Raw genomic sequence first — 22,214 nt, forward strand, 5'->3', positions numbered from 1 at the left:
CTGCAAATATTTTTCAAACTGTCTCTTATGGACTCTTGCCAAGATATTTTAAGAGTCATGGGCAAAACAAACTAAAGGTTTGAAGTTGCATGCAGTTGCTGGGGTTATGAAGGCGGTCATGGCTTTGGCGCTCTCAAGGGGCCATGTGCGATGTAAGGTACAATATTGGGGCAGGTCGTTGCCAAAGCTCATTTCGTTTTATCCTTCCTTGTCTTCTTGTTCCTTGACTGACCTGGAAATCGATTAAGGACATTTCATTTGCCTAATTCATGTCTTTTACGATTTCTCCGTCCTCACTTCCTCTCTTCTTGCCTTCTCCATTGGGTGGAGCGAGGAACGAGGAAAGGAAAGGTGTAAAAATAAGAGTCCGAAGTGCCAGGTGGTTTCCTGGGTCAGGTGATGCTTGCTAGCTATTGGTCGCTTGCTAACTCTGGTCCCGCCCTCTTGTCAGTGTGAGCTCTACCATTGGGTGGATCTGCTGGACCGGTTCGATGGGATCCTCTGCGATGCCGGACAGACCGTTGAGGGCATGTCCTGGCTGCTGGTGTGCGACCAGCCGGACAGCACCCACCACCCAGAGAGCACCCACCTCAAAGCCCTCCTGCTGGCTGTGCTCAACTTCACAGCCCTGCTGATAGAGTACAGCTTCTCTAGACACCTCTACAGTTCTATAGAGGTACGCTCCCTGTGCTCTTAAACTCCTATATAGAGCCCTTAAGCTCCACTGTAGAGGTACACTCCCTGTGCCCTTAAACTCCACTGTAGAGGTACACTCCCTGTGCCTTTAAACTCCACTGTAGAGGTACACTCCCTGTGCCCTTAAACTCCACTGTAGAGGTACACTCTCTGTGCCCTTAAACTCCACTGTAGAGGTACACTCTCTGTGCCCTTAAACTCCACTGTAGAGGTATACTACCTGCACCCTTAAGCTCCACTGTAGAGGTACACTACCTGCACCCTTAAACTCCTCTGTAGAGGTACACTCCCTGTGCCCTTAAACTCCACTGTAGAGGTACACTCCCTGCGCCCTTAAGCTCCACTGTAGAGGTACACTACCTGTGCCCTTAAACTCCATTGTAGAGGTACACTACCTGCACCCTTAAACTCCACTGTAGAGGTACACTCCCTGCGCCCTTAAACTCCACTGTAGCGATACGCTCCCTGTACCTGTGCCCTAAAACATGACTATATATGTCTGATCTATCACACAGGTCTGTAGAGATAATGTTCCTGTGATTTATCACACAGCTCTGTAGACATACTGTTCCTTGCTGTGGTTTTTAAGCTGACTATCTAACTCTGTTCCTCCTTTCTCCACACTTGCAGCACTTGACCACCCTACTGGCATCATGTGACATGCAGGTGGTCCTGGCGGTGCTGAACCTGCTCTACGTTTTCAGCAAGAGGTCCAATTACATCACCAGGCTGGGTTCTGACAAGAGAGCCCCACTGCTGGCTCGCCTGCAGCACCTGGCCGAGGTGTGTGTGTGTGTGTGTGTGTGTGTGAGGGAGGGAGGGAGAGAGGGAGAGAGGGAGAGAGGGAGAGAGGGAGAGAGGGAGAGAGGGAGAGGGAGAGAGGGAGAGGGAGAGGGAGAGGGAGAGGGAGAGAGAGAGAGAGAGAGAGGTGTGTGTGGGGGAGAGAGAGAGATTAGTATACTTCTGTGTATCAGGTGGGGGTGACATTTTGTCTTTATGTGCAGAGTTGGGGAGGAAAGGAGAATGGCTTTGGTCTGGCTGAGTGCTGTAGGGACCTGCCAATGACGGTGAGTAGTTTTACACTTGTATTATTGTCGTTTTTTTTTAAACCGTCGTTTTATTGCTTCATGACGTGCTAGTCACTTTCTGCACCTGCAGTTTCACTTGCTGAGCTAATAAGTTGGTCTGTAGAATGTTATCAGTGAATGCTCAATTTCTTGTCCCGTTTTCTCTTAATGGTGCACAGAAATATCCCCCCAGTGCCACTACACTGCACTTTGAGTTCTATGCTGAGCCAGCGTCTGATGTGAAAGTGGAAAGAAAGGTACCCTTGCTTAAACTCCCTGAAATACATCATAACCGTATGGGTATGGGTAGCTGTGTGTCAGACTCTGTGCTCATGTGATGAGACCTCCCTCTCCCTCCCTCCCTCCCTTTCTCTCTCCCTTTCTCTCCTCTCTCTCTCCCTCCCTCCCCCTCCCCCCCCCTCTCTCTCTCTCTCTCTCTCTCTCTCTCTCTCTCACAGACGAGCAGCAACACGTTACACTACATTCACATAGAACAGCTAGACAAGGTGAGTACTTTTTATTGCTTTTATTTATGGGGATTTAAATTGTATTTTATTGTTATTGACTCATAGGAATTGGATTTAAGAATTGAGCAGTCAATTGAGAACTAATCTATTTCTCTTGAAAGCTGTTCAAGCATCATGCAATATTGGATCAGAACTGAAGTGTTGCTTTATATATTTGGGGTTAAGATTGGTTGGCTGGGCAGGCTCATCTCAGATGTGTGTTTCAGGGTGGTGAGTGGCTGTGTTGTGTGATGAAGTAACACGCTGATGTGTTTCACTGTTCAGATATCAGAGAGCCCCTCCGAGATCATGGAGTCTCTGACCAACATCTACAGCATCCCCAAGGACAAGCAGACCCTGCTGTTCACACACATTCGCCTGGCGCACGGCTTCTCTACACACAGGAAGCGGCTACAGGCCGTACAGGCCCGCCTGCACGCCATATCTATACTGGGTGAGTTAGCACGTTAGCCCGCCTGCACGCCATATCTATACTGGGTGAGTTTGCACGTTAGCCCGCCTGCACGCCATATCTATACTGGGTGAGTTAGCATGTTAGCCCGCCTGCACACCATATCTATACCGGGTGAGTTAGCACGTTAGCTCGCCTTCATGCCATCTCTATACTGGGTGAGTTAGCTTGTTAGCCCGCTTGCACGCCATTGCAATACTGGGTGAGTTAGCCTGTTAGCCTGCCTGGATGCCATCGCGATACTGGGGGAGTTAGCACGTTTGCATGCCATCTCTATACTGGGTGAGTTAGCACGTTAGCCCACCTGCATGTCATCGCTTTACTGGGTGAGTTAGCACGTTAGCCTGCCTGCACCCTGTCTCTATTCTGGGTGAGTTAGCATGTTAGCCCGCCTGCACCCCGTCTCTATACTGGGTGAGTTAGCACGTTAGCCCGCCTGCACCCCGTCTCTATACTGGGTGAGTTGGCACGTTAGCCTGCCTGCACCCCGTCTCTATACTGGGTGAGTTAGCACGTTAGCCCGCCTGCACCCCGTCTCTATACTGGGTGAGTTAGCACGTTAGCCCGCCTGCACCCTGTCTCTATACTGGATGAGTTAGCACGTTAGCCCGCCTGCATCTTGTCTCTATACTGGGTGAGTTAGCACGTTAGCCTGCCTGCACCCCGTCTCTATACTGGGTGAGTTAGCACGTTAGCCCGCCTGCACCCTGTCTCTATACTGGGTGAGTTAGCACGTTAGCCCGCCTGCATGCCATCTCTATACTGGGTGAGTTTGCGTGTTATTGGAGTTTGCTGGGTGAGTTATTTGCAGTGTATAATGGTTGTTTCTGTCGCACACAGTGTACTCCAATGCGCTCCAGGAGACGGCCAACAGCATCCTGTACAATGGCCTGATAGAGGAGCTGGTGGATGTGCTGCAGATCACAGACAAACAGCTGGTGGTGAGAGGAGCTTTCTCCATTCTTTTTCCCTCTTTCTTGCGATTTCAAATTGAGTATGAATAATTTGGCAGCTGGGAGTCAGAATGGCCAATTGAGGAGCTGAAATGCCGTCTGATCAGATGGTGTCCATGTTGAACCGGTTGGCTTCACACGACTTGTATTCAGTAGTATTTTATGAATTAAACCATACATATGTCGATAGATTTTCTCGTTTTCAACTGGTAAAGGATCCGCTTCGAATCAAGATGTCCATAAATGGTGGAAACTGCAGCAATCTGTGCAGGTTTTCAATTTATTCATGATTATCAAAAAGCCCAGAAGTGTTTGGAAGCATCTTGCTCCTAGTTAATCTTTGCATAGTATCAGTAGACCTGGTCATGAATTGTGGTTGAGTGGACGCTACTGTGACCTGTTGGTGTTGGTGAGGAGAGTAGGCACACTCCGGCCCTGTAACTGAAAAACACTCTCTGTCAGGACATCAAGGCTGCTTCCCTGCGCACGCTGACCTCGATAGTCCACCTGGAGCGAACGCCCAAGCTCTCCAACATCATCGACTGCACCGGCACCGCGTCCTATCACGGCTTCCTGCCTGTGCTCGTGCGCAACTGCATACAGGCCATGATCGGTGAGAGTGTGTGTCCCTTGTGTGTGTGTGTGTGTGTGTGTGTGTTTGTGTTTCTGACTGTGTGTCCTGTGTGTCCTGTGTGTGTGTGTGTGTGTGTGTGTGTGTGTGTTTCTGACTGTGTGACCGTCGCTCTGGATAAGAGCGTCTGCTAAATGCCATGTAATATAATGTAGTGTAATGTGTGTGTGTGTGTGTGTGTGTGTGTGTGTGTGTGTGTGTGTGTGTTTCTGACTGTCCTGTGTATGTGTGTTTCTGACTGTGTCCTTTGTATGTGTGTTTCTGACTGCGTCCTGTCTGTGTGTGTTTCTGACTGTGTGTCCCGTGTGTGTGTGTGTGTGTGTGTTTCTGACTGTGTGTCCCGTGTGTGTGTGTGTGTGTGTGTGTGTGTGTGTGTGTTTCTGACTGTGTGTGTGTTGGTGTGTGTGTGTGTGTTTTTCTGACTGTGTCCTGTGTGTGTGTTTCTGACTGTGTGTCCCGTGTGTCCCGTGTGTCCCGTGTGTCCCGTGTGTGTGTGTGTGTGTGTTTCAGACTGTGTCCCGTGTGTGTGTGTGTTTCTGACTGTGTGTCCTGTGTGTGTGTGTGTTTCTGACTGTGTCCTGTGTGTGTGTTTCTGACTGTGTCCTGTGTGTGTGTTTCTGACTCTGTCCTGTGTGTGTGTTTCTGACTCTGTCCTGTGTGTGTGTGTTTCTGGCTGTGTGTGTGTGTGTGTGTGTGTGTGTGTGTTTCTGACTGTGTGTGTGTGTGTGTGTCTGTGTGTTTCTGACTGTGTCCTGTGTGTGTGTGTTTCTGACTCTGTCCTGTGTATGTGTGTGTGTGTGTGTTTCTGACTGTATCTGTTTATTTCTGTGTGACCTGTGTGTGTGTCTCTGACTATGTGTTTATTTCTGTGTGACCTGTGTGTGTGTGTGTTTCTGACTGTGTCCTGTGTGTGTGTGTTTCTGACTGTGTGTGTTTATTTCTGTGTGACCTGTGTGTGTGTGTGTGTGTTTTTTATGACTGTGTCCTGTGCGTGTGTTTCTGCCTGTGTGTGTTTCTGACTGTGTGTCCTGTCGTCTCTCTCAGACCCCCTGATGGAGCCCTACCCTCATCAGTTTGCCACAGCGCTCTTCTCCTTCCTGTACCACCTCGCCAGCTACGATGCTGGGGGAGAGGCCCTGGTGTCCTGCGGCATGATGGAGGCCCTGCTCAAGGTGACCCTTTCACCTGTCTCTCTCCTCTTTCACCTGTCTCTCTCCTCTTTCACCTGTCTCTCTCCTCTTTCACCTGTCTCTCTCTCTCTCTCTCTCTCTCTCTCTCTCTCTCTCTCCTTTCACCTGTCTCTCTCGCTCTCTCTCTCTCCTTTCACCTGTCTCTCTCCTCTTTCACCTGTCTCTCTCCTCTATCACCTGTCTCTCTCCTCTATCACCTGTCTCTCTCCTCTATCACCTGTCTCTCTCCTCTATCACCTGTCTCTCTCTCTCTCCTGTCTTTCACCTGTCTCTGTTTTCCCTTCCCTATTGGCTCTCCTTTTTGTCTCTTTCTCTTCTTTCACCGGTCTGTTTTTCTTCCTCACTTTGACCTGTGTCTAGCCCTGCTTCTTTCACTCATCTTTTCAAGCCTGTGTTTTGCTCACCGCGCTCTCTCTCGCTCCTTCCCCTCCTGTTCCTCAGGTGATAAAGTTCCTGGGGGACGAGCAGGATCAGATCACTTTTGTGACGCGTGCGGTCAGAGTGGTGGACCTCATCACCAACCTGGACATGGCTGCCTTCCAGTCCCACAGCGGCCTTTCCATCTTCATCTGCAGGCTGGAGGTACGGGAGACCCCCTCATCCCCACAGAGACCCCCTCATCCCCACAGAGACCCCCTCACCCCCACAGAGACCCCCCCTCCACTTACTGCACCTCTCACCCCCACAGAGACCCCCTCACCCCCACAGAGACCCTGTATAATGGTATTATATGGTACTGTAACCTCCTCTCTCTCCTCTCTCTCTCGCAGCACGAGGTCGACCTCTCCAGGAAAGAGTGTCCTTTCGTCATCAAGCCAAAGACCCAGAGGCCCGGCACGGCTGCAGAAACAGAGGACATGGACACAGACATGGAGGGTGAGTGTCTGCTCCCCTCTCTCTCACATACGCACTCACACACACACACACACACACTCTCTCTCTCTCTCTCTCTCTCTCTCTCTCTCTCTCTCTCTCTCTCTCTCTCTCTCTCTCTCTCGCGGCGCACTCAGACGCGGACAGTAAGTTCACCTCGGGGAGCTCTGCGGGAGTGATGACGTCTGGTTCTGTGTTTCCCCGATAACCATTATCCTGCTGTTTTTACAGTCTCCGACGTCGCCATGGAGAGCAGCCCAGGGCCCTCGACCTCTACAGAGCCCAGACCAGACATTGATAGCCGAGCGCAGAGCAGCACTTACACGCCCAGAGCAGGTAAATGCGCACCTGCTCATATGCATGCACAGGAACCAACACGCACCGCATCCCTGTGGGCTTTATCAGCTCACTGTACTGGCCATCTCTCTCACACACACACACACACACACACACACCATCAAGCCAAAACACTGAACTGAGTGACATCGTCATGGCGTCCCCTTTAACGCACAGTGTTCTGAGTAATTTGAATGCGTGGCATCTGGGTGATGTTATCGGCGTGCGCGGGTCTGAGTGCGTAGATGACATCATCAGCCTGTGCCCTTGTGAATGTGTCCCCAGGAGTGCAGTGCATCCCGCAAAGGGCAGCTCTGTTGAAGTCCATGCTCAACTTCCTGAAGAAAGCCATTCAGGACCCTGCCTTCTCTGACGCCATTCGCCATGGTGGGTCGCCTGCCCTTTCTGTTCTGCCCTCGTACACATTAAGACAGTTGGTCTAAGTTGAAATACGACTGTAGCAGTAGAAATTGTAACTGCAGTGCTTGAGAATGTGGATATGCGTGATAACTGTGCTGTTCCTCTTACAGTAATGGACGGGTCCCTGCCTACCTCACTTAAACACATCATTAGTAACGCAGAGTACTACGGCCCTTCTCTGTTCCTGCTGGGTGAGTACCGCACTCAGTACAGAGCTATGATTCAGTGTAGTACACAGAGTGGGGATTCAGTGCTTGAACCAGTGTTTGTTTCAGTACTATAGTGAGCAGGCAGTGCAGAGTTGCCATGCAGTACTAGTGAATACTCGTGGTTAGTTATGATTCAGGACTGGGGTGGGTACTCAGTGCTGGGGTTTGGATTCTGCTCTGTTGTGAGTAATCTGTGTTGGAGTTGGGATTTAGGTGGAGTTAGTATAAGGGTGGCTTTGGGTTTTGTCATGTACAAGTGTCACTTTCAGAACCTGGAGCATGTTAGAAATCAGCTGACTTGCTGTTGTTCCTGACATCTCTCTCTCTGGCTCTCCCTCTCTCTGGCTCTCCCTCCCTCCCTCTCTCCCTCCCTCTGTGCAGCGACGGAGGTGGTGACGGTGTTCGTGTTCCAGGAGCCCTCGCTCCTCTCCTCCCTGCAGGATAACGGGCTGACGGACGTCATGCTGCACGCTCTGCTCATCAAAGACGTGAGTGGGCAGTCCCGAGCCTCACGATGCGGTGTCCATCTCCCTCTCTGCCTCTCACTCTCCCTCCCTCCCCCTTTTTCTCTCTCCCTCTCTCTCTTCTCCACTCACAGTTTCTCTCCCTGCAGGTCCCCGCCACGCGGGAGGTGTTGGGTTCGCTGCCCAACGTGTTCAGCGCGCTGTGCCTGAACGCGCGGGGCCTGCACTCCTTCGTCCAGTGCCAGCCGTTCGAGCGCCTCTTCAAGGTGCTGCTGTCCCCCGACTACCTGCCCGCCATGCGCCGCCGCCGCAGCTCCGACCCGCTCGGTGAGTGTGTGTGTGAGTGTGTGAGTGTGTGAGTGTGTGAGTGTGTGAGTGTGTGAGTGTGTGAGTGTGTGTGTGTGTGTCTGTGTGTGTGAGAGTGTGTGTGTGTGTGAGTGAGTGAGTGAGTGAGTGAGTGAGTGAGTGAGTGAGTGAGTGAGTGAGTGAGTGAGTGAGTGAGTGAGTGAGTGAGTGAGTGAGTGAGTGAGTGAGTGAGTGAGTGAGTGAGTGAGTGAGTGAGTGAGTGCTACAGGCCTGTGAGTGTTGCAGGCGTGTGTGTGTGTGTGTGTGTGTGTGTGTGTGTGTGAGTGTGTGAGTGTCTGTGTTTGTGTGTGTGTGTGCTACAGGCCTGTGTGTGTGTGTGTGTGTGTGTGTGTGTGTGTGTGTGAGTGTGTGAGTGTGTGAGTGTGTGAGTGTGTGAGTGTCTGTGTTTGCTACAGGCCTGTGAGTGTGTGTGTGTGTGTGTGTGTGTGCTACAGGCCTGTGAGTGTGTGTGTGTGTGTGCTACAGGCCTGTGAGTGTGTGTGTGTGTGTGTGTGCTACAGGCCTGTGAGTGTGTGTGTGTGTGTGTGTGTGTGTGTGTGTGCTACAGGCCTGTGAGTGTGTGTGTGTGCTACAGGTGTGCGTGCGTGTCTGAGTGAGTGTGTTATAGGACTGTTTGTGTGTCTGTGTGTGATGACCCGGCTCATAAGGCCATGACAAAAAAAGGGAGGCCACACTGGGACGTTGCATGCTAAAAATAGATTAATTTAATTAAGTTTATAAAAAGACGAGAAATGTGGAGTGTGAAAGTCGTTATCATCAGTTGTGCCTTACATTGGATGTGTGGAATGTATGGTGAAGCAGTGTTGTATGGTGCAACCCCCCCTCCCCCAAAAAAGAAAACCCCGAAAAAAACAATGAAGGGTATGTGTATGTTGCTCAAACTGGAGACAGGTCCCTCTGGCTCACTCTTGGAGCACATACCAACAAGCAGCACAGAGCAGGGCTCCTCACTGTGTGAATGTGCGTTTCAGGCCTGTGTGTGTGTTGTGTGTGTTGTGTGTGTTGTGTGTGTTGTGTGTGTTGTGTGTGTGTGTGTGTTCCAGGCCTGTCTGTGTGTTACAGTACTGCGTGTGTGTTACAGGAGACACTGCATCTAATCTGGGCAGTGCGGTGGATGAGCTGATGAGGCACCAGCCCACCCTGAAGACTGACGCCACCACCGCCATCATCAAGGTGAGCGGGGCGCGGCTGCACAAGAGACCGCGCGATAGACCCTGCTCCTCACAGCGACCCCACGGCATACACAGTCTCACTCCTCTCTCTGCTGCCCCCTACAGCTGCTGGAGGAGATCTGCACCCTGGGTCGGGCCGCAGAGTACATCTGCCAGAAGCCGTCTATCCAGAAGGCGGACGGGTCCGTGTCCGCGCCCCCGGCCCGGTCCAGCCACGCCGCGGAGGAGGCCTCCAGCGAAGACGAAGAGGAAGAGGAGGCTCTGCACTCCTTCACTCAGCAGGGGGAGCCAGAGAGCAACAGACAGTCAGTTTAACCGTTTATTCACTGGAGCTTGTGCTGAGTCACGAGCGTGGCTTTTGTGTAGCTGTGTTTGTGTGCGCTCATGGGTCTCAAGCGGTGTGTTTGTGTTTCAGGGTCGTTGGCACTGAGGAGCGCATTCCCATCCCCCTGATGGACTACATCCTTAACGTTGTGAGTGTCCTCATGATGACAGTGCACCAGCGGCGTCAGCTGCTTTTTCCTCTAGAGCCTCTTTTTTCACAGCGATGAATAGAATCACATGTAATGTAACCGGCCAGGTTTAATGTTTTGGTTGAGGTTCATGTACAGGCAATGTTAATGTTAGGTTAATGATTGCCAGCCATATGAGTGGACTTACCTGTCTATTGGTCATTTGACTACAAATATACAGGCATTTGGAACACATAGTACGTTTGGGATAGGGAGAATCTGCTGTTGCATTTTGAGTTCACTAGAGTCCCATAGTTTGAATCTTTGGACCAAGGAATTGCAAACTGGATGTGTTCAAGCTATATATTAATTAATTTCCGGATCCGTTCACATGCATTAATTCAAAATGCATTGCTTTTTTTTGCATTTGCTTGAGTTTAAGGCCTTTTCTGTGTGCGTTTCCCTGCAGATGAAGTTTGTAGAGTCGATCCTCAGCAATAACACCACAGACGACCACTGCCAGGAGTTTGTGAGTCAGAAGGGCCTGCAGCCGCTGGTGTCCATCCTGGGACTGCCCAACCTGCCCATCGACTTCCCCACCTCTGCTGCCTGCCAGGCCGTCGCTGGGGTCTGCAAGTCCATACTGGTGAGTCCAGCTTATGGAGGGCATAGTCACATGTAGCCTGAGAGACCAGGGGAATTAAAATGGTGTTCAGACAGACTGCGCTTTTTTTTTTTTTTAGAGTTTGGTGTAACAGTATAGCAGCAGTGTGAGTGTAAACTGATAGGGGTATGTTGGGTACAGCAGTGTGAGTGTAAACTGGTAGGGGTATGCTGGGTACAGCAGTGTGAGTGTAAACTGGTAGGGGTATGCTGGATACAGCAGTGTGAGTGTAAACTGGTAGGGGTATGTTGGGTACAGCGGTGTGAGTGTAAACTGATAGGGGTATGTTGGATACAGCAGTGTAAACTGGTAGGGGTATGTTGGGTACAGCAGTGTGAGTGTAAACTGGTAGGGGTATGTTGGGTACAGCAGTGTGAGTGTAAACTGGTAGGGGTATGTTGGGTACAGCAGTGTAAACTGATAGGGGTATGTTGGATACAGCAGTGTAAACTGGTAGGGGTATGTTGGGTACAGCAGTGTGAGTGTAAACTGGTAGGGGTATGTTGGGTACAGCAGTGTAAACTGATAGGGGTATGTTGGGTACAGCAGTGTGAGTGTAAACTGGTAGGGGTATGTTGGGTACAGCAGTGAGTGTAAACTGATAGGGGTATGTTGGGTACAGCAGTGTGAGTGTAAACTGGTAGGGGTATGTTGGGTACAGCAGTGAGTGTAAACTGATAGGGGTATGTTGGGTACAGCAGTGTAAACTGGTAGCGGTATGTTGGGTACAGCAGTGTGAGTGTAAACTGGTAGGGGTATGTTGGGTACAGCAGTGTAAACTGGTAGGGGTATGTTGGGTACAGCAGTGTGAGTGTAAACTGGTAGTGGTATGTTGGATACAGCAGTGAGTGTAAAGGTCTGTTTTTGTCGCAGACCCTGTCCCACGAGCCCAAGGTGCTGCAGGAGGGCCTGTGTCAGCTGGACCTGATCCTGACGGCGCTGGAGCCCCTGCACCGGCCCATCGAGGCCCCCGGGGGCTCTGTGCTGCTCCGCGAGCTGGCCACCGCCAGTCACGTGACCGACGCCACGCTGTCCGCCCGCGCCACGCCCCTGCTGCACGCGCTCACCGCCGCGCACGCCTACATCATGATGTTCGTCCACACCTGCAGAGTCGGCCAGGTGAGGCTCAGGGCTTGTGTGTGTGCGTGTGTCAGAGTGTCATCTTCATCCTGAAGATTTCACACGGGTGAAAAAGTAGCCCTTTAAGGGGCAAAACTGAAGCAGTACTGCGTCTTCCATCAGAAGCATATACGGGATGCAGTACAAAAACAGCGCTTCTCATGGTGTCCAATGGTTGTAGCCAGTAATTGGCATGGGTCACATCTCTCAACCAGGGACAAACATACACCATTATTTTGGATATAGGCTATCAGAACAGTCACCATAATGTGCGCCAATGGAAAGCCAAACCAAAAACGAATGATCTACAATAAAGAATGAATGTTATAATTGTTCTGTCGTACTGACTATCAACTGATGGAAACGGGATAAATTAAGGGAGGGTGTGTTTGTGGATATGTGTGTGTGTGTATGTGTGTGTGTGTCTGACAGTCCTGTCTCCTCACAGAGTGAGATCAGGGTGATCTCAGTGAACCAGTGGGGTTCCCAGCTGGGGCTGACGGTTCTGAACAAGCTGAGCCAGCTGTACTGCTCCCTGGTGTGGGAGAGCACCGTCCTGCTGTCCCTCTGCACGCCCAACAGGTTTGTGTTGGTTATTGCTGTTTCATGCTTCCGTTGGGTAGGTTTCGGGAATGTCTCGTGTTACCGAAAGACACTGGAGCATTTGTTTGCTGAACGGCTGTTTGTCTGACAAAACCGTCTGTTGCTGCAGTCTGCCCCCAGGTTGCGAGTTTGGCCAGGCTGACATGCTGAAGCTGGTGCCCAAAGAGGAGCGGCCGGCCGGCAGCACAGCGCCCCCTGCTGCCCCGGGTGTCCGGAGGACAGGTAGTGAGTCATGCACATGCTCGGTCCTGCTCATGAGCCTTTCTCTTATCATGGACCTTTTCCTCATGTTTACTCCTGCTGCTATCGGCTTTTTTACATTTTATTTGGCTGTTTTGCTCTATTTAGACCAGCGGGCCCATGGTTTATTTTTAAATGTTTCACGAGCCTTGCATCTTAAATCACTACTGATGTACTTAAAAGGAGTAGTAAGCCCCTGTAGTAAGTTATAACAGATAAATGTGAAGTAAAAGTGAGAGCAGGTGCCGGTTGATGTTGGGTTTGCGTAGCCTGTAAGGGAATAGCGGCTCTGTGCGCTGCAGTATGGTATTCAGTATGTAGCTGCTGCAGCCTGCAGGCCTGCAGGAGGCCCGTGTGTACTGACGGCTGTCCCATCCTGCCCTGCAGAGGAGAGCGAGGGCGTGGACACGTCAGCCCAGGGCCTGCTGGAGGGCATGGGGCTGGACGGCGACACGCTGGCCCCCATGGAGACGGACGAGCCCACAGCCACCGACCCCAAAGCCAAGCCCAAACTCACCCCGGCCATGGCCGCCCGCATCAAACAGATCAAACCACTGCTCTCAGGTCAGTGCCCGTCTGCACGCGGATGTTTTCTGTGTAGGCTAGTGGTCCTCACACCTGGTCCTGGAGAGCCGCAGTGTGCGCTGGTTTTTGTCTTAATATCAGCAAACCAGTTCAGACCCAAGGAAGCAGGTGAGGGCGAGTTAACTGTGTAATTAACTGCTTTAAATGATCAGTTAAGTGCTGAGTAACATTAAGAGGCAGCACACCTTGCGGCTCTCCAGGACCAGGATTGAGGAGCAACGGTGTAGGTGCATACGCGTCTGTGTTTGTGAGTGTACATGTCGAATGGGGTATTGCACGTTGAAGGAAGTTCCCAAGTATGTGAATACAGGCTGAGGTGTGTTCGTATGCGTCCGTTTAATCGCTCACCCTCCCCCTTTATCTGACCCTCCAGCCTCCTCCCGTTTGGGCCGGGCCCTGGCTGAGCTGTTCGGGCTGCTGGTGAAGCTCTGTGTGGGCTCCCCGGTGCGGCAACGCCGCTCCCACCACGCCCCCAGCACCGGCACCGCCCCCACGCCCGCCGCCCGCTCCACGGCCTCGTCCCTCACCAAGCTGCTGACCAAGGGCCTGAGCTGGCAGCCGCCCCCCTACACGCCCACCCCACGCTTCAGGTACTGCCGGGGGAATGCGGTCAGAACCCGGGCCCTGCCAGGCCTTAGGGATGACTGCGTTTCAAAGACCGAAAACGGGTGTCAGGGAAACAAACTTTGTGTACCTGCTGAGGTTTGAAAGTCACACTTGCAGGCAGCTGGAACCTGGCAGCGAATAAACAAAATGGAAAGCTTACTTTGCATATTTTGCTATAAAGGAGAAGACAAAATGCAAGGATATGGTTCAAAACCGTAATATCAGTCATTCTGCTTGTTGTGCTCTTGCATTTATTTGAAGGGTCATTTGCAGATGAAAATTCCTGTGAATGGAACGAACACCCATTTAATAAAAACCTTGCCTAGCAGAATTTAAGGCGTTCTCGACACATTTTTAGTTGTGTAGCCCCTGGTGCGCTAGGGCTGTTAAAACACTTTGCTCTCAACATGATGCTTGTAATTAAAGGGAAAACTAACACAGATAAAAGCTGTACTGACAACAAGGCCTCCCGCCTCTTCCTCTCTCCTCCCTGCAGACTGACGTTCTTCATCTGTTCGGTGGGGTTCACGTCCCCGATGCTGTTCGATGAGAGGAAGTACCCCTACCACCTCATGCTGCAGAAGTTCTTCTGCTCTGGAGGACACGACGCACTCTTCGAGTGAGTTAGCGCGCTGCTGTTACCCACTGCTGTTCCACTGAAATGTCTCACAGGCTTTTTACCCCACCCAGGGGCAGAGCAGGGTTGTTTGAGGGATCGTGAATTTAGGCCAGGAATACTCGCATCTGGGCCTCTGAGCCTGTAGTATTGCCGGAGTTCATTCTTCTCTTCTAATCAGGGTGAATTTAGACCTGGGACACCAGATTAGTTCAATCTGTGGCATAATACCCTGCAGGCTAAACCCTATGCCCAACATACCCCTATCAGTCAGTGGAACTAATCCATCAAATGCAGTAGAAAAGAAAAATAGTACTTTTGGACACGTTAAGTCAGATTGGAGTTTTCCTTGATGTAGTTTGTTTCTCTGCTTGGTGTTCCACATTATTGAGGTAGCACAGTCCGACTTGCTTGTTGTGCCTTATCCTTTTCTTCCTCTTGACTTCTCTAATGCTTTCCTTCTCATCCTTTTCCCCGTGTCCCTCCCGCAGGACCTTTAACTGGGCGCTGTCGATGGGCGGGAAGGTGCCGGTGTCAGAGGGTCTGGAGCACTCTGAGCTGCCCGACGGCACGGGCGAGTTCCTGGACGCCTGGCTGATGCTGGTGGAGAAGATGGTGAACCCCAGCACCGTGCTGGACTCCCCTCACGCCCTGCCCGCCAAGACGCCCGCCGCCACGCCCAGCACCACGCCCGCCGCCCCGCAGTTCAGCGCCCTGCGCTTCCTCATCGTCACGCAGAAGGTCAGTGTGAGACCCCCCCACCCCCACCCCCAAAACAGGGCCATTGCTCATCTGAGCCTTCAAACCCAGTGCTGTTAGAGTGGCATGAAACGGACTCCTTTCTCGGTCTCATCTCATTTAATGAAGTATGATTTCAGTGGTTGCTGACAATGCGGATTGTCACAATGGAATATAACCTGCTGTTTTTATTTAAAATATTTTATATTATCTTATTTAATGTGCCTTTGCTCTATGCAGTTCCGCATATAGCCCTGTGTGTACGCGTGCCGTGTGTTTGTGTGAACACCTCTCTCCTCTGGCAGGCGGCCTTCAGCTGCATCCGCAGCCTGTGGAACCGGCGGCCGCTGAAGGTGTACGGGGGCCGCATGGCGGAGTCCATGCTGGCCATCCTGTGCCACATCCTGCGGGGCGAGCCCACCATCCGCGAGCGCCTGGCCAAGGAGCGCGAGGGCGGGGCGCGGCCCGAGGAGGAGGCCCCCGCCCCGGGAGCCGCCGGGGCCCCCAGCGCTCCCCCCGGACCCGCTGGAACGGGCGGGGCCACGGGGGCCACCACGGCCGCCGGGGCCCCGCCGGCGGCGGGGACGGCCGAGGAAGGGACCGCCTCCACCCCCAGGAGAGAGCCCCAGGTCAACCAGCAGCAGCTCACGCAGGTGAAGTGTGGCTTCAGCGCGAGGAAGGGGGCCACACTGCCCCCTCTGGCCTCAGGACTCGTATCTCTGGCAGCTGTTTAACAGCTTGCTGAGCGGGGAAGGAATATACAAAAGGAGAGTGGTAGGGAAATGGGACACCTGCCACTTCCTGTTCCTCCCCCTCCAAACCATTTCCTGCCCCTTCCACAGTTTTCCATTCCCTTTTGTGTGGCTCTTCTCCCTTCCTGCACTGACCTGTCCTGCTTCTGCTTCTCCAACAGCTGATGGACATGGGTTTCTCCAGAGAGCACGCCATGGAGGCCTTGCTCAACACCAGCACCATGGAGCAGGCCACCGAGTACCTGCTGACTCACCCCCCTCCCATGCTGAGCGGAGTTGCCCGGGTATGGCACGCACACACACACACACACACACACACACACACACACACACACACACACACGCATATATTGTTGGTTGTCCATTGTATCCAACGATGACCAACTTCTCCTATTCATGAGTGTTTTGGTGGCTATGTAGTCTGATCGTGGACACACAGCAATGCTTACACACTGGCCAGGTAAAAGTGATTTGGGGTATTGGTAGCTTTCGGAGCACGGCTATGTACACTGCATGCCTCGCATCCATACAGTAGGTCCGAGATGCAGACTGTCGGGTAAACAAATATTGTGGTTATTCTTCAGGGTGTCCGTGACCCTTTTTCTTCAATGGCCAAAGGGTGCTGAACACTGTTTGAGACTGAATCTCATCATTCATTGTGCTTTTGCTGGATATTACATGCGCGCACACGCTGGGAGGTCTTCACTTCTCTATTTTCTTCCCACCGGGGAGAGTTTGTCTGAGTTGGTGTTCCGGTATGCTGCAGTCAGCTTTGGCAGTATTGGTCAATGCATTTCCTGCCAATATAGCCTTTTGAATTTGACAGCTGAAGTCGGGCTACATGGCCATCTGACGAATGTGAAGCCTGAACCATATTGTAGTGCTCTGAACCTCCGTCTGTGCAGACGCACTCCTACCCACCTTATTCAGTCCGATGGTCGGTCATTGTTGCTGTTATCTGATGCCTGCCTATGCACTCTGGTATTCAGTGGCGCGTGGCCCGTGTTGTGTGGTGATTGCGTGCTGTGCTACGCGCTGACTGTGTACGGTCTGCGTTTATTGTGCGCGTCGCAGGATCTGACCATGTCTGAAGAGGACCAGATGATGCGAGCGATCGCGATGTCATTGGGACAGGAAGTCAGCATGGAGCAGCGCTCTGACTCACCAGAGGTACGCGCACTTCCACATCAAACACGCACGCAAACGTATGCACGCACACGCACACACCGACCGCTCTCACACGCTGTTGCACATACACATACCCCCAGCGCCTGACTCACACCCCCCCCCCCCCCCCCCCTCCGTTCTCCTGCAGGAGGCGGCGAGGAGGCGCGAGGAGGAGGAGCGGCGGGCGCGGGAGCGGGCCGAGGAGGAAGAGGCGCGCTGCCTGGAGCGCTTCCTGGAGGCGGAGCCTCTGGACTCGGCCGAGCTGCACGCGTTCACAGACACCATGCTGCCCGGCTGCTTCCACCTGCTGGACGAGCTGCCCGACACCGTGTACCGCGTGTGCGACCTGCTCATGACCGCCATCAAGCGGAGCGGCCCCGAGTACCGTGACCTCATCCTCCGCCAGGTCGTCAACCAGGTAACCGGGGCGCCTCGACGCCGGCGCCTTGTGCATGGGTGTCCTGTCTTTCCCGTGTCTCACCCGTCTCTCCCTCTTCTCTCCCCGTCGCTTTTGCCTTCCCTTTCTCTCCATCCCTCTCTCTTTCCCTGGGTCTCTCTGTCTCACTTCCTTTCCCTCTCCCTCCTGCAGGTGTGGGAGGCAGCCGATGTCCTGATCAAAGCAGCTGTTCCTCTGACCACCAGCGACACAAAGACCGTGTCGGAGTGGACCAGTCAGATGGTGACCCTGCCACAGGCCTCCAACCTGGCCACACGCATCCTGCTGCTCACCCTGCTGTTTGAGGTAGGTGTACACACACACACACGCACGCACACACACACACACACACACACAAACACACACATATACATTTTTATAGGACCATGACATACCACCCCATGACGGAGGACCAGCCTTTCTGTTGGTCAGAGAAACAAACTAATCCTACCATTCACACACACACACGCAGTGTGCTGATGGCTCTGGTTCCTGTGTGTTGTGCAGGAGCTGAAGCTGTCGTGTGCGAGGATTGTGGAGAGCAGTGAGATTCTCAACGTGCTGATTAAGCTGCTGGAGGTGGTGCAGCCCACCCTGCAGGCTGCCAAGGAGCAGAAGGACGTTCAGACGCCCAAGTGAGTCATTTCACCCTTCACCCTGTACCCTATGCCCTACATCCTACACCCAGTGCTGTACCCTATGCCCTACAGCCTACACCCAGTGCTGTACCCTATGCCCTACATCCTACACCCAGTGCTGTACCCTATGCCCTACAGCCTACACCCAGTGCTGTACCCTATGCCCTACATCCTACACCCAGTGCTGTACCCTATGCCCTACATCCTACACCCAGTGCTGTACCCTATGCCCTACATCCTACACCCAGTGCTGTACCCTATGCCCTACATCCTACACCCAGTGCTGTACCCTATGCCCTACATCCTACACCCAGTGCTGTACCCTATGCCCTACATCCTACACCCAGTGCTGTACCCTATGCCCTACATCCTACACCCAGTGCTGTACCCTATGCCCTACATCCTACACCCAGTGCTGTACCCTATGCCCTACTGCCTACACCCAGTGCTGTACCCTATGCCCTACATCCTACACCCAGTGCTGTACCCTATGCCCTACATCCTACACCCAGTGCTGTACCCTATGCCCTACATCCTACATTCAGTGCTATACCCTACACAATACCCTGCGCACTTATACCCAGTACAATAACCCGGATGCTATACCCTACACCTTACACCCTACCCTATTTACTATAATTTATACCCCACACTATACCATACAGACCATTCCCAGTAGCCTGTACTGATCTCTATACCCTTCATAGTGGGGACAGACACTCTGTGGGGACAGACACTCTGTGGCAGCACTGTGACCCCTCTCTCTCCCGCTCTGTGCAGGTGGATGACCCCAGTGCTGCTGCTCATCGACTTTTACGAGAAGACCGCGGTCTCCTCCAAACGCAGAGCGCAGATGAACAAGGTTGGTCTCGCTTCGGATCGGTTAACTGTGAGAACAGTACGCTCACGTTCTGTCCCGTTCTCATCCTGACGCCTCACTTTCTCTCTCTCTCTCCGTTTCCCCTCCCTCTCTCCGCAGTACCTGCAGCCGAACGGGAATAACTGGCGCTGGTTTGACGACCGGTCGGGCCGCTGGTGCAGCTACAGCGCCAGCAACAACAGCACCATCGACTCGGCCTGGAGGGCCGGGGAGAGCAGCGTGCGCTTCACCGCCGGCCGCCGCAGATACACCGTGCAGTTCAACACCATGGTGCAGGTGAGACATTCAGGGCGTGCTGAGGCTGTCCTCCTTCTGCGCCGTAGTTCTGCGAATGTTGGCAGCTGCAACAGAACCTGCCGTTTCAACGCTGTCTTGTTCCAGAATGGACCGGTAGGCTAGTCATACTGGGACTCGTATCGACACTTCTTTCTCCCACTTCAGTAGGCTTCTATTGTTCATCCATTAGACACAGTGGCTGGTTCAGTTCAACAAAAATAGTTTCGCTCTATGCACTTTATTGTGGTGCAAGTAACACACCCTACCTGTAACTTGGTGCTGGTAAAATAGTTCTGTAACCCTCTGCCTTTCCGTCCCTGGTTCTCTCAGGTGAACGAGGAGACAGGTAACCGGCGGCCGGTGATGCTGACGGTGCAGAGGGTGCCTCGCACCCCCAAACCCTCCAAGAACGGAAGCATCACCGACATGGAGAGAGAGGGGGAGGAAGGAGAGAGAGAGCGAGGGAAGGAGGAGGAGACTCAGGCTGATGCAGGTAATGGCACACGCCCGCACTTCCTCTCTCTCTCACACACACACACACACACACACACACACACACACACACACACATACACACACACACACTCAATCAATCAATATCCTGGTCTTATTCTGAGGTCAAGGCTTGCCCAGAAGACTGGAAGCTTGCACAGTCATAACGTGCTCATAGCCTGTGGCTAATGAGTCTGATGGGCACCCGGCAAATTTATCACAGCCACACCAGTGTGGTCTCCTCGCCCTCATGTTCTCTACCATCTGCTCATCCCCCGCACTCCTCCTTTCATTTCACTCCTTTTTCCCCCACTTTTACCAGCACGCACTAAACGATTTCCCCCCGTCGTCTTCCCACGTTTCTAGATTCGGCCTCCGTCACCGTGGAGATGAACGCCCCCAAAGACGGGCAGGAGCCCTCGCCCCCGCCCCCGCGCCCCGCCCCGGACGGCCCCGCGGTGCCGGCGGCGGTGGTGGCGGACGCGGCTCAGGCGGGCGGGGCGGTGATCCAGGGCCTGACGGGCGAGATGACCACGGTGCTGATCCGCGCCTGCGTCAGCATGATCGGGGTGCCTGTGGACCCGGACACGCTCCACGCCACGCTGCGGCTGTGCCTGCGTCTGACGCGCACGCACCGCTACGCCATGATGTTCGCCGAGCTCAAGAGCACCCGCATGATCCTGGGCCTCACGCAGAGCTCCGGCTTCAACGGCTTCACCCCGCTCGTCACGCTGCTGTTCCGCCACGTCATCGAGGACCCCGCCACCCTGCGCCACACCATGGAGAAGGTCTGTCTGTCCCTCCGTCTGTGTCTCCCTCCCCCTGTCCCTCTGTCTCCCGCCCTCCCCCTGTCTCTCCCTCCCCCTGTCCCTCTGTCTCCCGCCCTCCCCCTGTCTCTCCCTCCCCCTGTCCCTCTGTCTCCCGCCCTCCCCCTGTCTCTCCCTTCATTTGTCTGTCTGCCCCGCTCTGTAATAAGCGCCTGCACTCACTCCCCTCCGTCTATCCCTGTCACTACACTTACCCTCTACCTGCTCCCTTCCCTCTGTCCATCTGTCTCTATTTCTCTCTTCTGCCATCCACCTGCTCTCCTCCCTCTATCCATCTGTTTCAATCCCTTTCTTATGCTCTACCTGCTCTCCTCCTGTATCCTTCTCTCTTCCCTCCACTCTGCCCACTCTCCACCATCTGCCTGTCTGCTTCCTCTGGGTATTTGCAGCCCGAGCTCTGTAGGATGTGAGCGGGTGAGCAGAAGGCTGCGGGCGCTTGTGTTCGTGTTCGCGGTGGTGATTGTGGTCGTGTTATTTGGCAGGTGGTGCGGTCAGCGGTGACCAGCGGGGCGGGCAGCACCACCTCGGGCGTGGTGTCGGGCAGCCTGGGCTCCAGGGAGATAAACTACATCCTGCGGGTGCTGGGGCCGGCCGCCTGCCGCAACCCCGAGTGCTTCACCGACACGGCCAACAGCTGCGTCCGCATCGCCCTGCCCGCTCCCCGAGGCACCGGCACCGGTGAGAGACTGCTGTTCATCTGCACACTGTTCATCTGCACACTGTTCAGCTCCCTACAGTTCAGCCTCATCTGCACACTGTTCAGCCTCATCTGCACACTGTTCAGCCTCATCTGCACACTGTTCATCTGCACACTGTTCATCTGCACACTGTTCATCTGCACACTGTTCATCTGCACACAGTTCAGCTCCCTATAGTTCAGCTTCATCCCCCGAACAGTTCAGCTTCAGATGTCTACCTCTCAGCTTCACTGCACACCTTTGAGAAGTGTAGCAGCTTGTTTAGGTGTGCAATGTTATTCAGTTCTGATTTAGTTTTCCTCCACTCTTCCCTTCTCTTCCCCCTCTACTCCCCCTTTCCCCCCTCAATTCTCCCCAGCCTCAGATGATGAGTTTGAGAACTTGCGGATTAAAGGTCCAAACGCCGTGCAGCTGGTGAAGACCACACCCCTCAAGCTGTGTCCCCTGCCCCCCATTCCTGACCCCATCAAAGACGTGATTTACGACATGCTCAACGCCCTGGCCGCCTACCACGCCCCCGAAGAGGGTACGGGCACCGAGGCACCACTGTATCTGTGTGTGCTTGTGTGTCTGTGTGTGTGTCTGTGTCTGTGTCTGTGTCTGTGTGTGTGTGTGTGTGTGTGTGTGTGTGTGTGTGTGTGTGTGTGTCTGTGTCTGTGTCTGTGTCTGTGTCTGTGTCTGTGTCTGTGTCTGTGTCTGTCTGTGTGCGCGTGTCTGCTTGTCTGTCTGTCTGTCTGTCTGTCTGTCTGTCTGTCTGTGTGCATGTGTCTGGCTGTCTGTCTGCAGGCAGGATGATCACTAACCCTTCCTCTCCCTGCCCCCTCCAGCAGAGCGAGGTGAGGCTCGGGCAGTGACGGGCTCTGGAGCTCCAGACCTGTGCCAGATCCTGCAGGACGTGGGAGACAATGTTTACCAGCAGTACAGACTCACGCGGCAGGGCAGCGACTTTGACTCACAGACCGCCTTCAACATCAATGTGAGTGTGTGTCACCGCGTGTCACTGTGTGCGCCAGTAACTGTGGGAGTGTCTGTCGGAGAGATTTAACGGGTGACCCCTCTCTCTCTCCCTC

General features: G+C 53.4%; 1 protein-coding gene across 16 annotated transcripts in view; it reads left to right on the forward strand.

The window, feature by feature from the left end:
- huwe1 (HECT, UBA and WWE domain containing E3 ubiquitin protein ligase 1) overlaps nt 1-22,214 on the forward strand; it is a 62,938-nt gene that overhangs the window by 15,681 nt on the left and 25,043 nt on the right. For 9 of the 16 annotated variants that reach the window (XM_061256677.1, XM_061256666.1, XM_061256680.1 and 6 more), the window contains exons 4-43: nt 452-676; nt 1,327-1,479; nt 1,701-1,763; nt 1,943-2,020; nt 2,222-2,269; nt 2,555-2,723; nt 3,582-3,682; nt 4,157-4,307; nt 5,370-5,497; nt 5,957-6,097; nt 6,286-6,391; nt 6,620-6,724; nt 7,010-7,111; nt 7,255-7,335; nt 7,735-7,841; nt 7,952-8,144; nt 9,265-9,356; nt 9,461-9,660; nt 9,771-9,828; nt 10,277-10,453; nt 11,345-11,590; nt 12,039-12,172; nt 12,303-12,418; nt 12,821-12,997; nt 13,392-13,608; nt 14,121-14,243; nt 14,732-14,981; nt 15,284-15,631; nt 15,892-16,014; nt 16,805-16,900; nt 17,046-17,315; nt 17,487-17,639; nt 17,841-17,968; nt 18,752-18,833; nt 18,951-19,127; nt 19,458-19,620; nt 19,986-20,407; nt 20,929-21,124; nt 21,503-21,670; nt 21,972-22,120. In XM_061256677.1, the coding sequence (XP_061112661.1) occupies nt 452-676; nt 1,327-1,479; nt 1,701-1,763; nt 1,943-2,020; nt 2,222-2,269; nt 2,555-2,723; nt 3,582-3,682; nt 4,157-4,307; nt 5,370-5,497; nt 5,957-6,097; nt 6,286-6,391; nt 6,620-6,724; nt 7,010-7,111; nt 7,255-7,335; nt 7,735-7,841; nt 7,952-8,144; nt 9,265-9,356; nt 9,461-9,660; nt 9,771-9,828; nt 10,277-10,453; nt 11,345-11,590; nt 12,039-12,172; nt 12,303-12,418; nt 12,821-12,997; nt 13,392-13,608; nt 14,121-14,243; nt 14,732-14,981; nt 15,284-15,631; nt 15,892-16,014; nt 16,805-16,900; nt 17,046-17,315; nt 17,487-17,639; nt 17,841-17,968; nt 18,752-18,833; nt 18,951-19,127; nt 19,458-19,620; nt 19,986-20,407; nt 20,929-21,124; nt 21,503-21,670; nt 21,972-22,120 (6,216 nt within the window). The remainder of the gene's footprint in view (nt 1-451; nt 677-1,326; nt 1,480-1,700; nt 1,764-1,942; nt 2,021-2,221; nt 2,270-2,554; nt 2,724-3,581; nt 3,683-4,156; nt 4,308-5,369; nt 5,498-5,956; nt 6,098-6,285; nt 6,392-6,619; nt 6,725-7,009; nt 7,112-7,254; nt 7,336-7,734; nt 7,842-7,951; nt 8,145-9,264; nt 9,357-9,460; nt 9,661-9,770; nt 9,829-10,276; nt 10,454-11,344; nt 11,591-12,038; nt 12,173-12,302; nt 12,419-12,820; nt 12,998-13,391; nt 13,609-14,120; nt 14,244-14,731; nt 14,982-15,283; nt 15,632-15,891; nt 16,015-16,804; nt 16,901-17,045; nt 17,316-17,486; nt 17,640-17,840; nt 17,969-18,751; nt 18,834-18,950; nt 19,128-19,457; nt 19,621-19,985; nt 20,408-20,928; nt 21,125-21,502; nt 21,671-21,971; nt 22,121-22,214) is intronic. The other 7 variants (XM_061256681.1, XM_061256678.1, XM_061256671.1 and 4 more) reach the window with 6 other exon arrangements.

The sequence above is a fragment of the Conger conger genome, chromosome 10, assembly GCF_963514075.1.
Source record: "Conger conger chromosome 10, fConCon1.1, whole genome shotgun sequence".
NCBI lineage: Eukaryota > Metazoa > Chordata > Actinopteri > Anguilliformes > Congridae > Conger > Conger conger.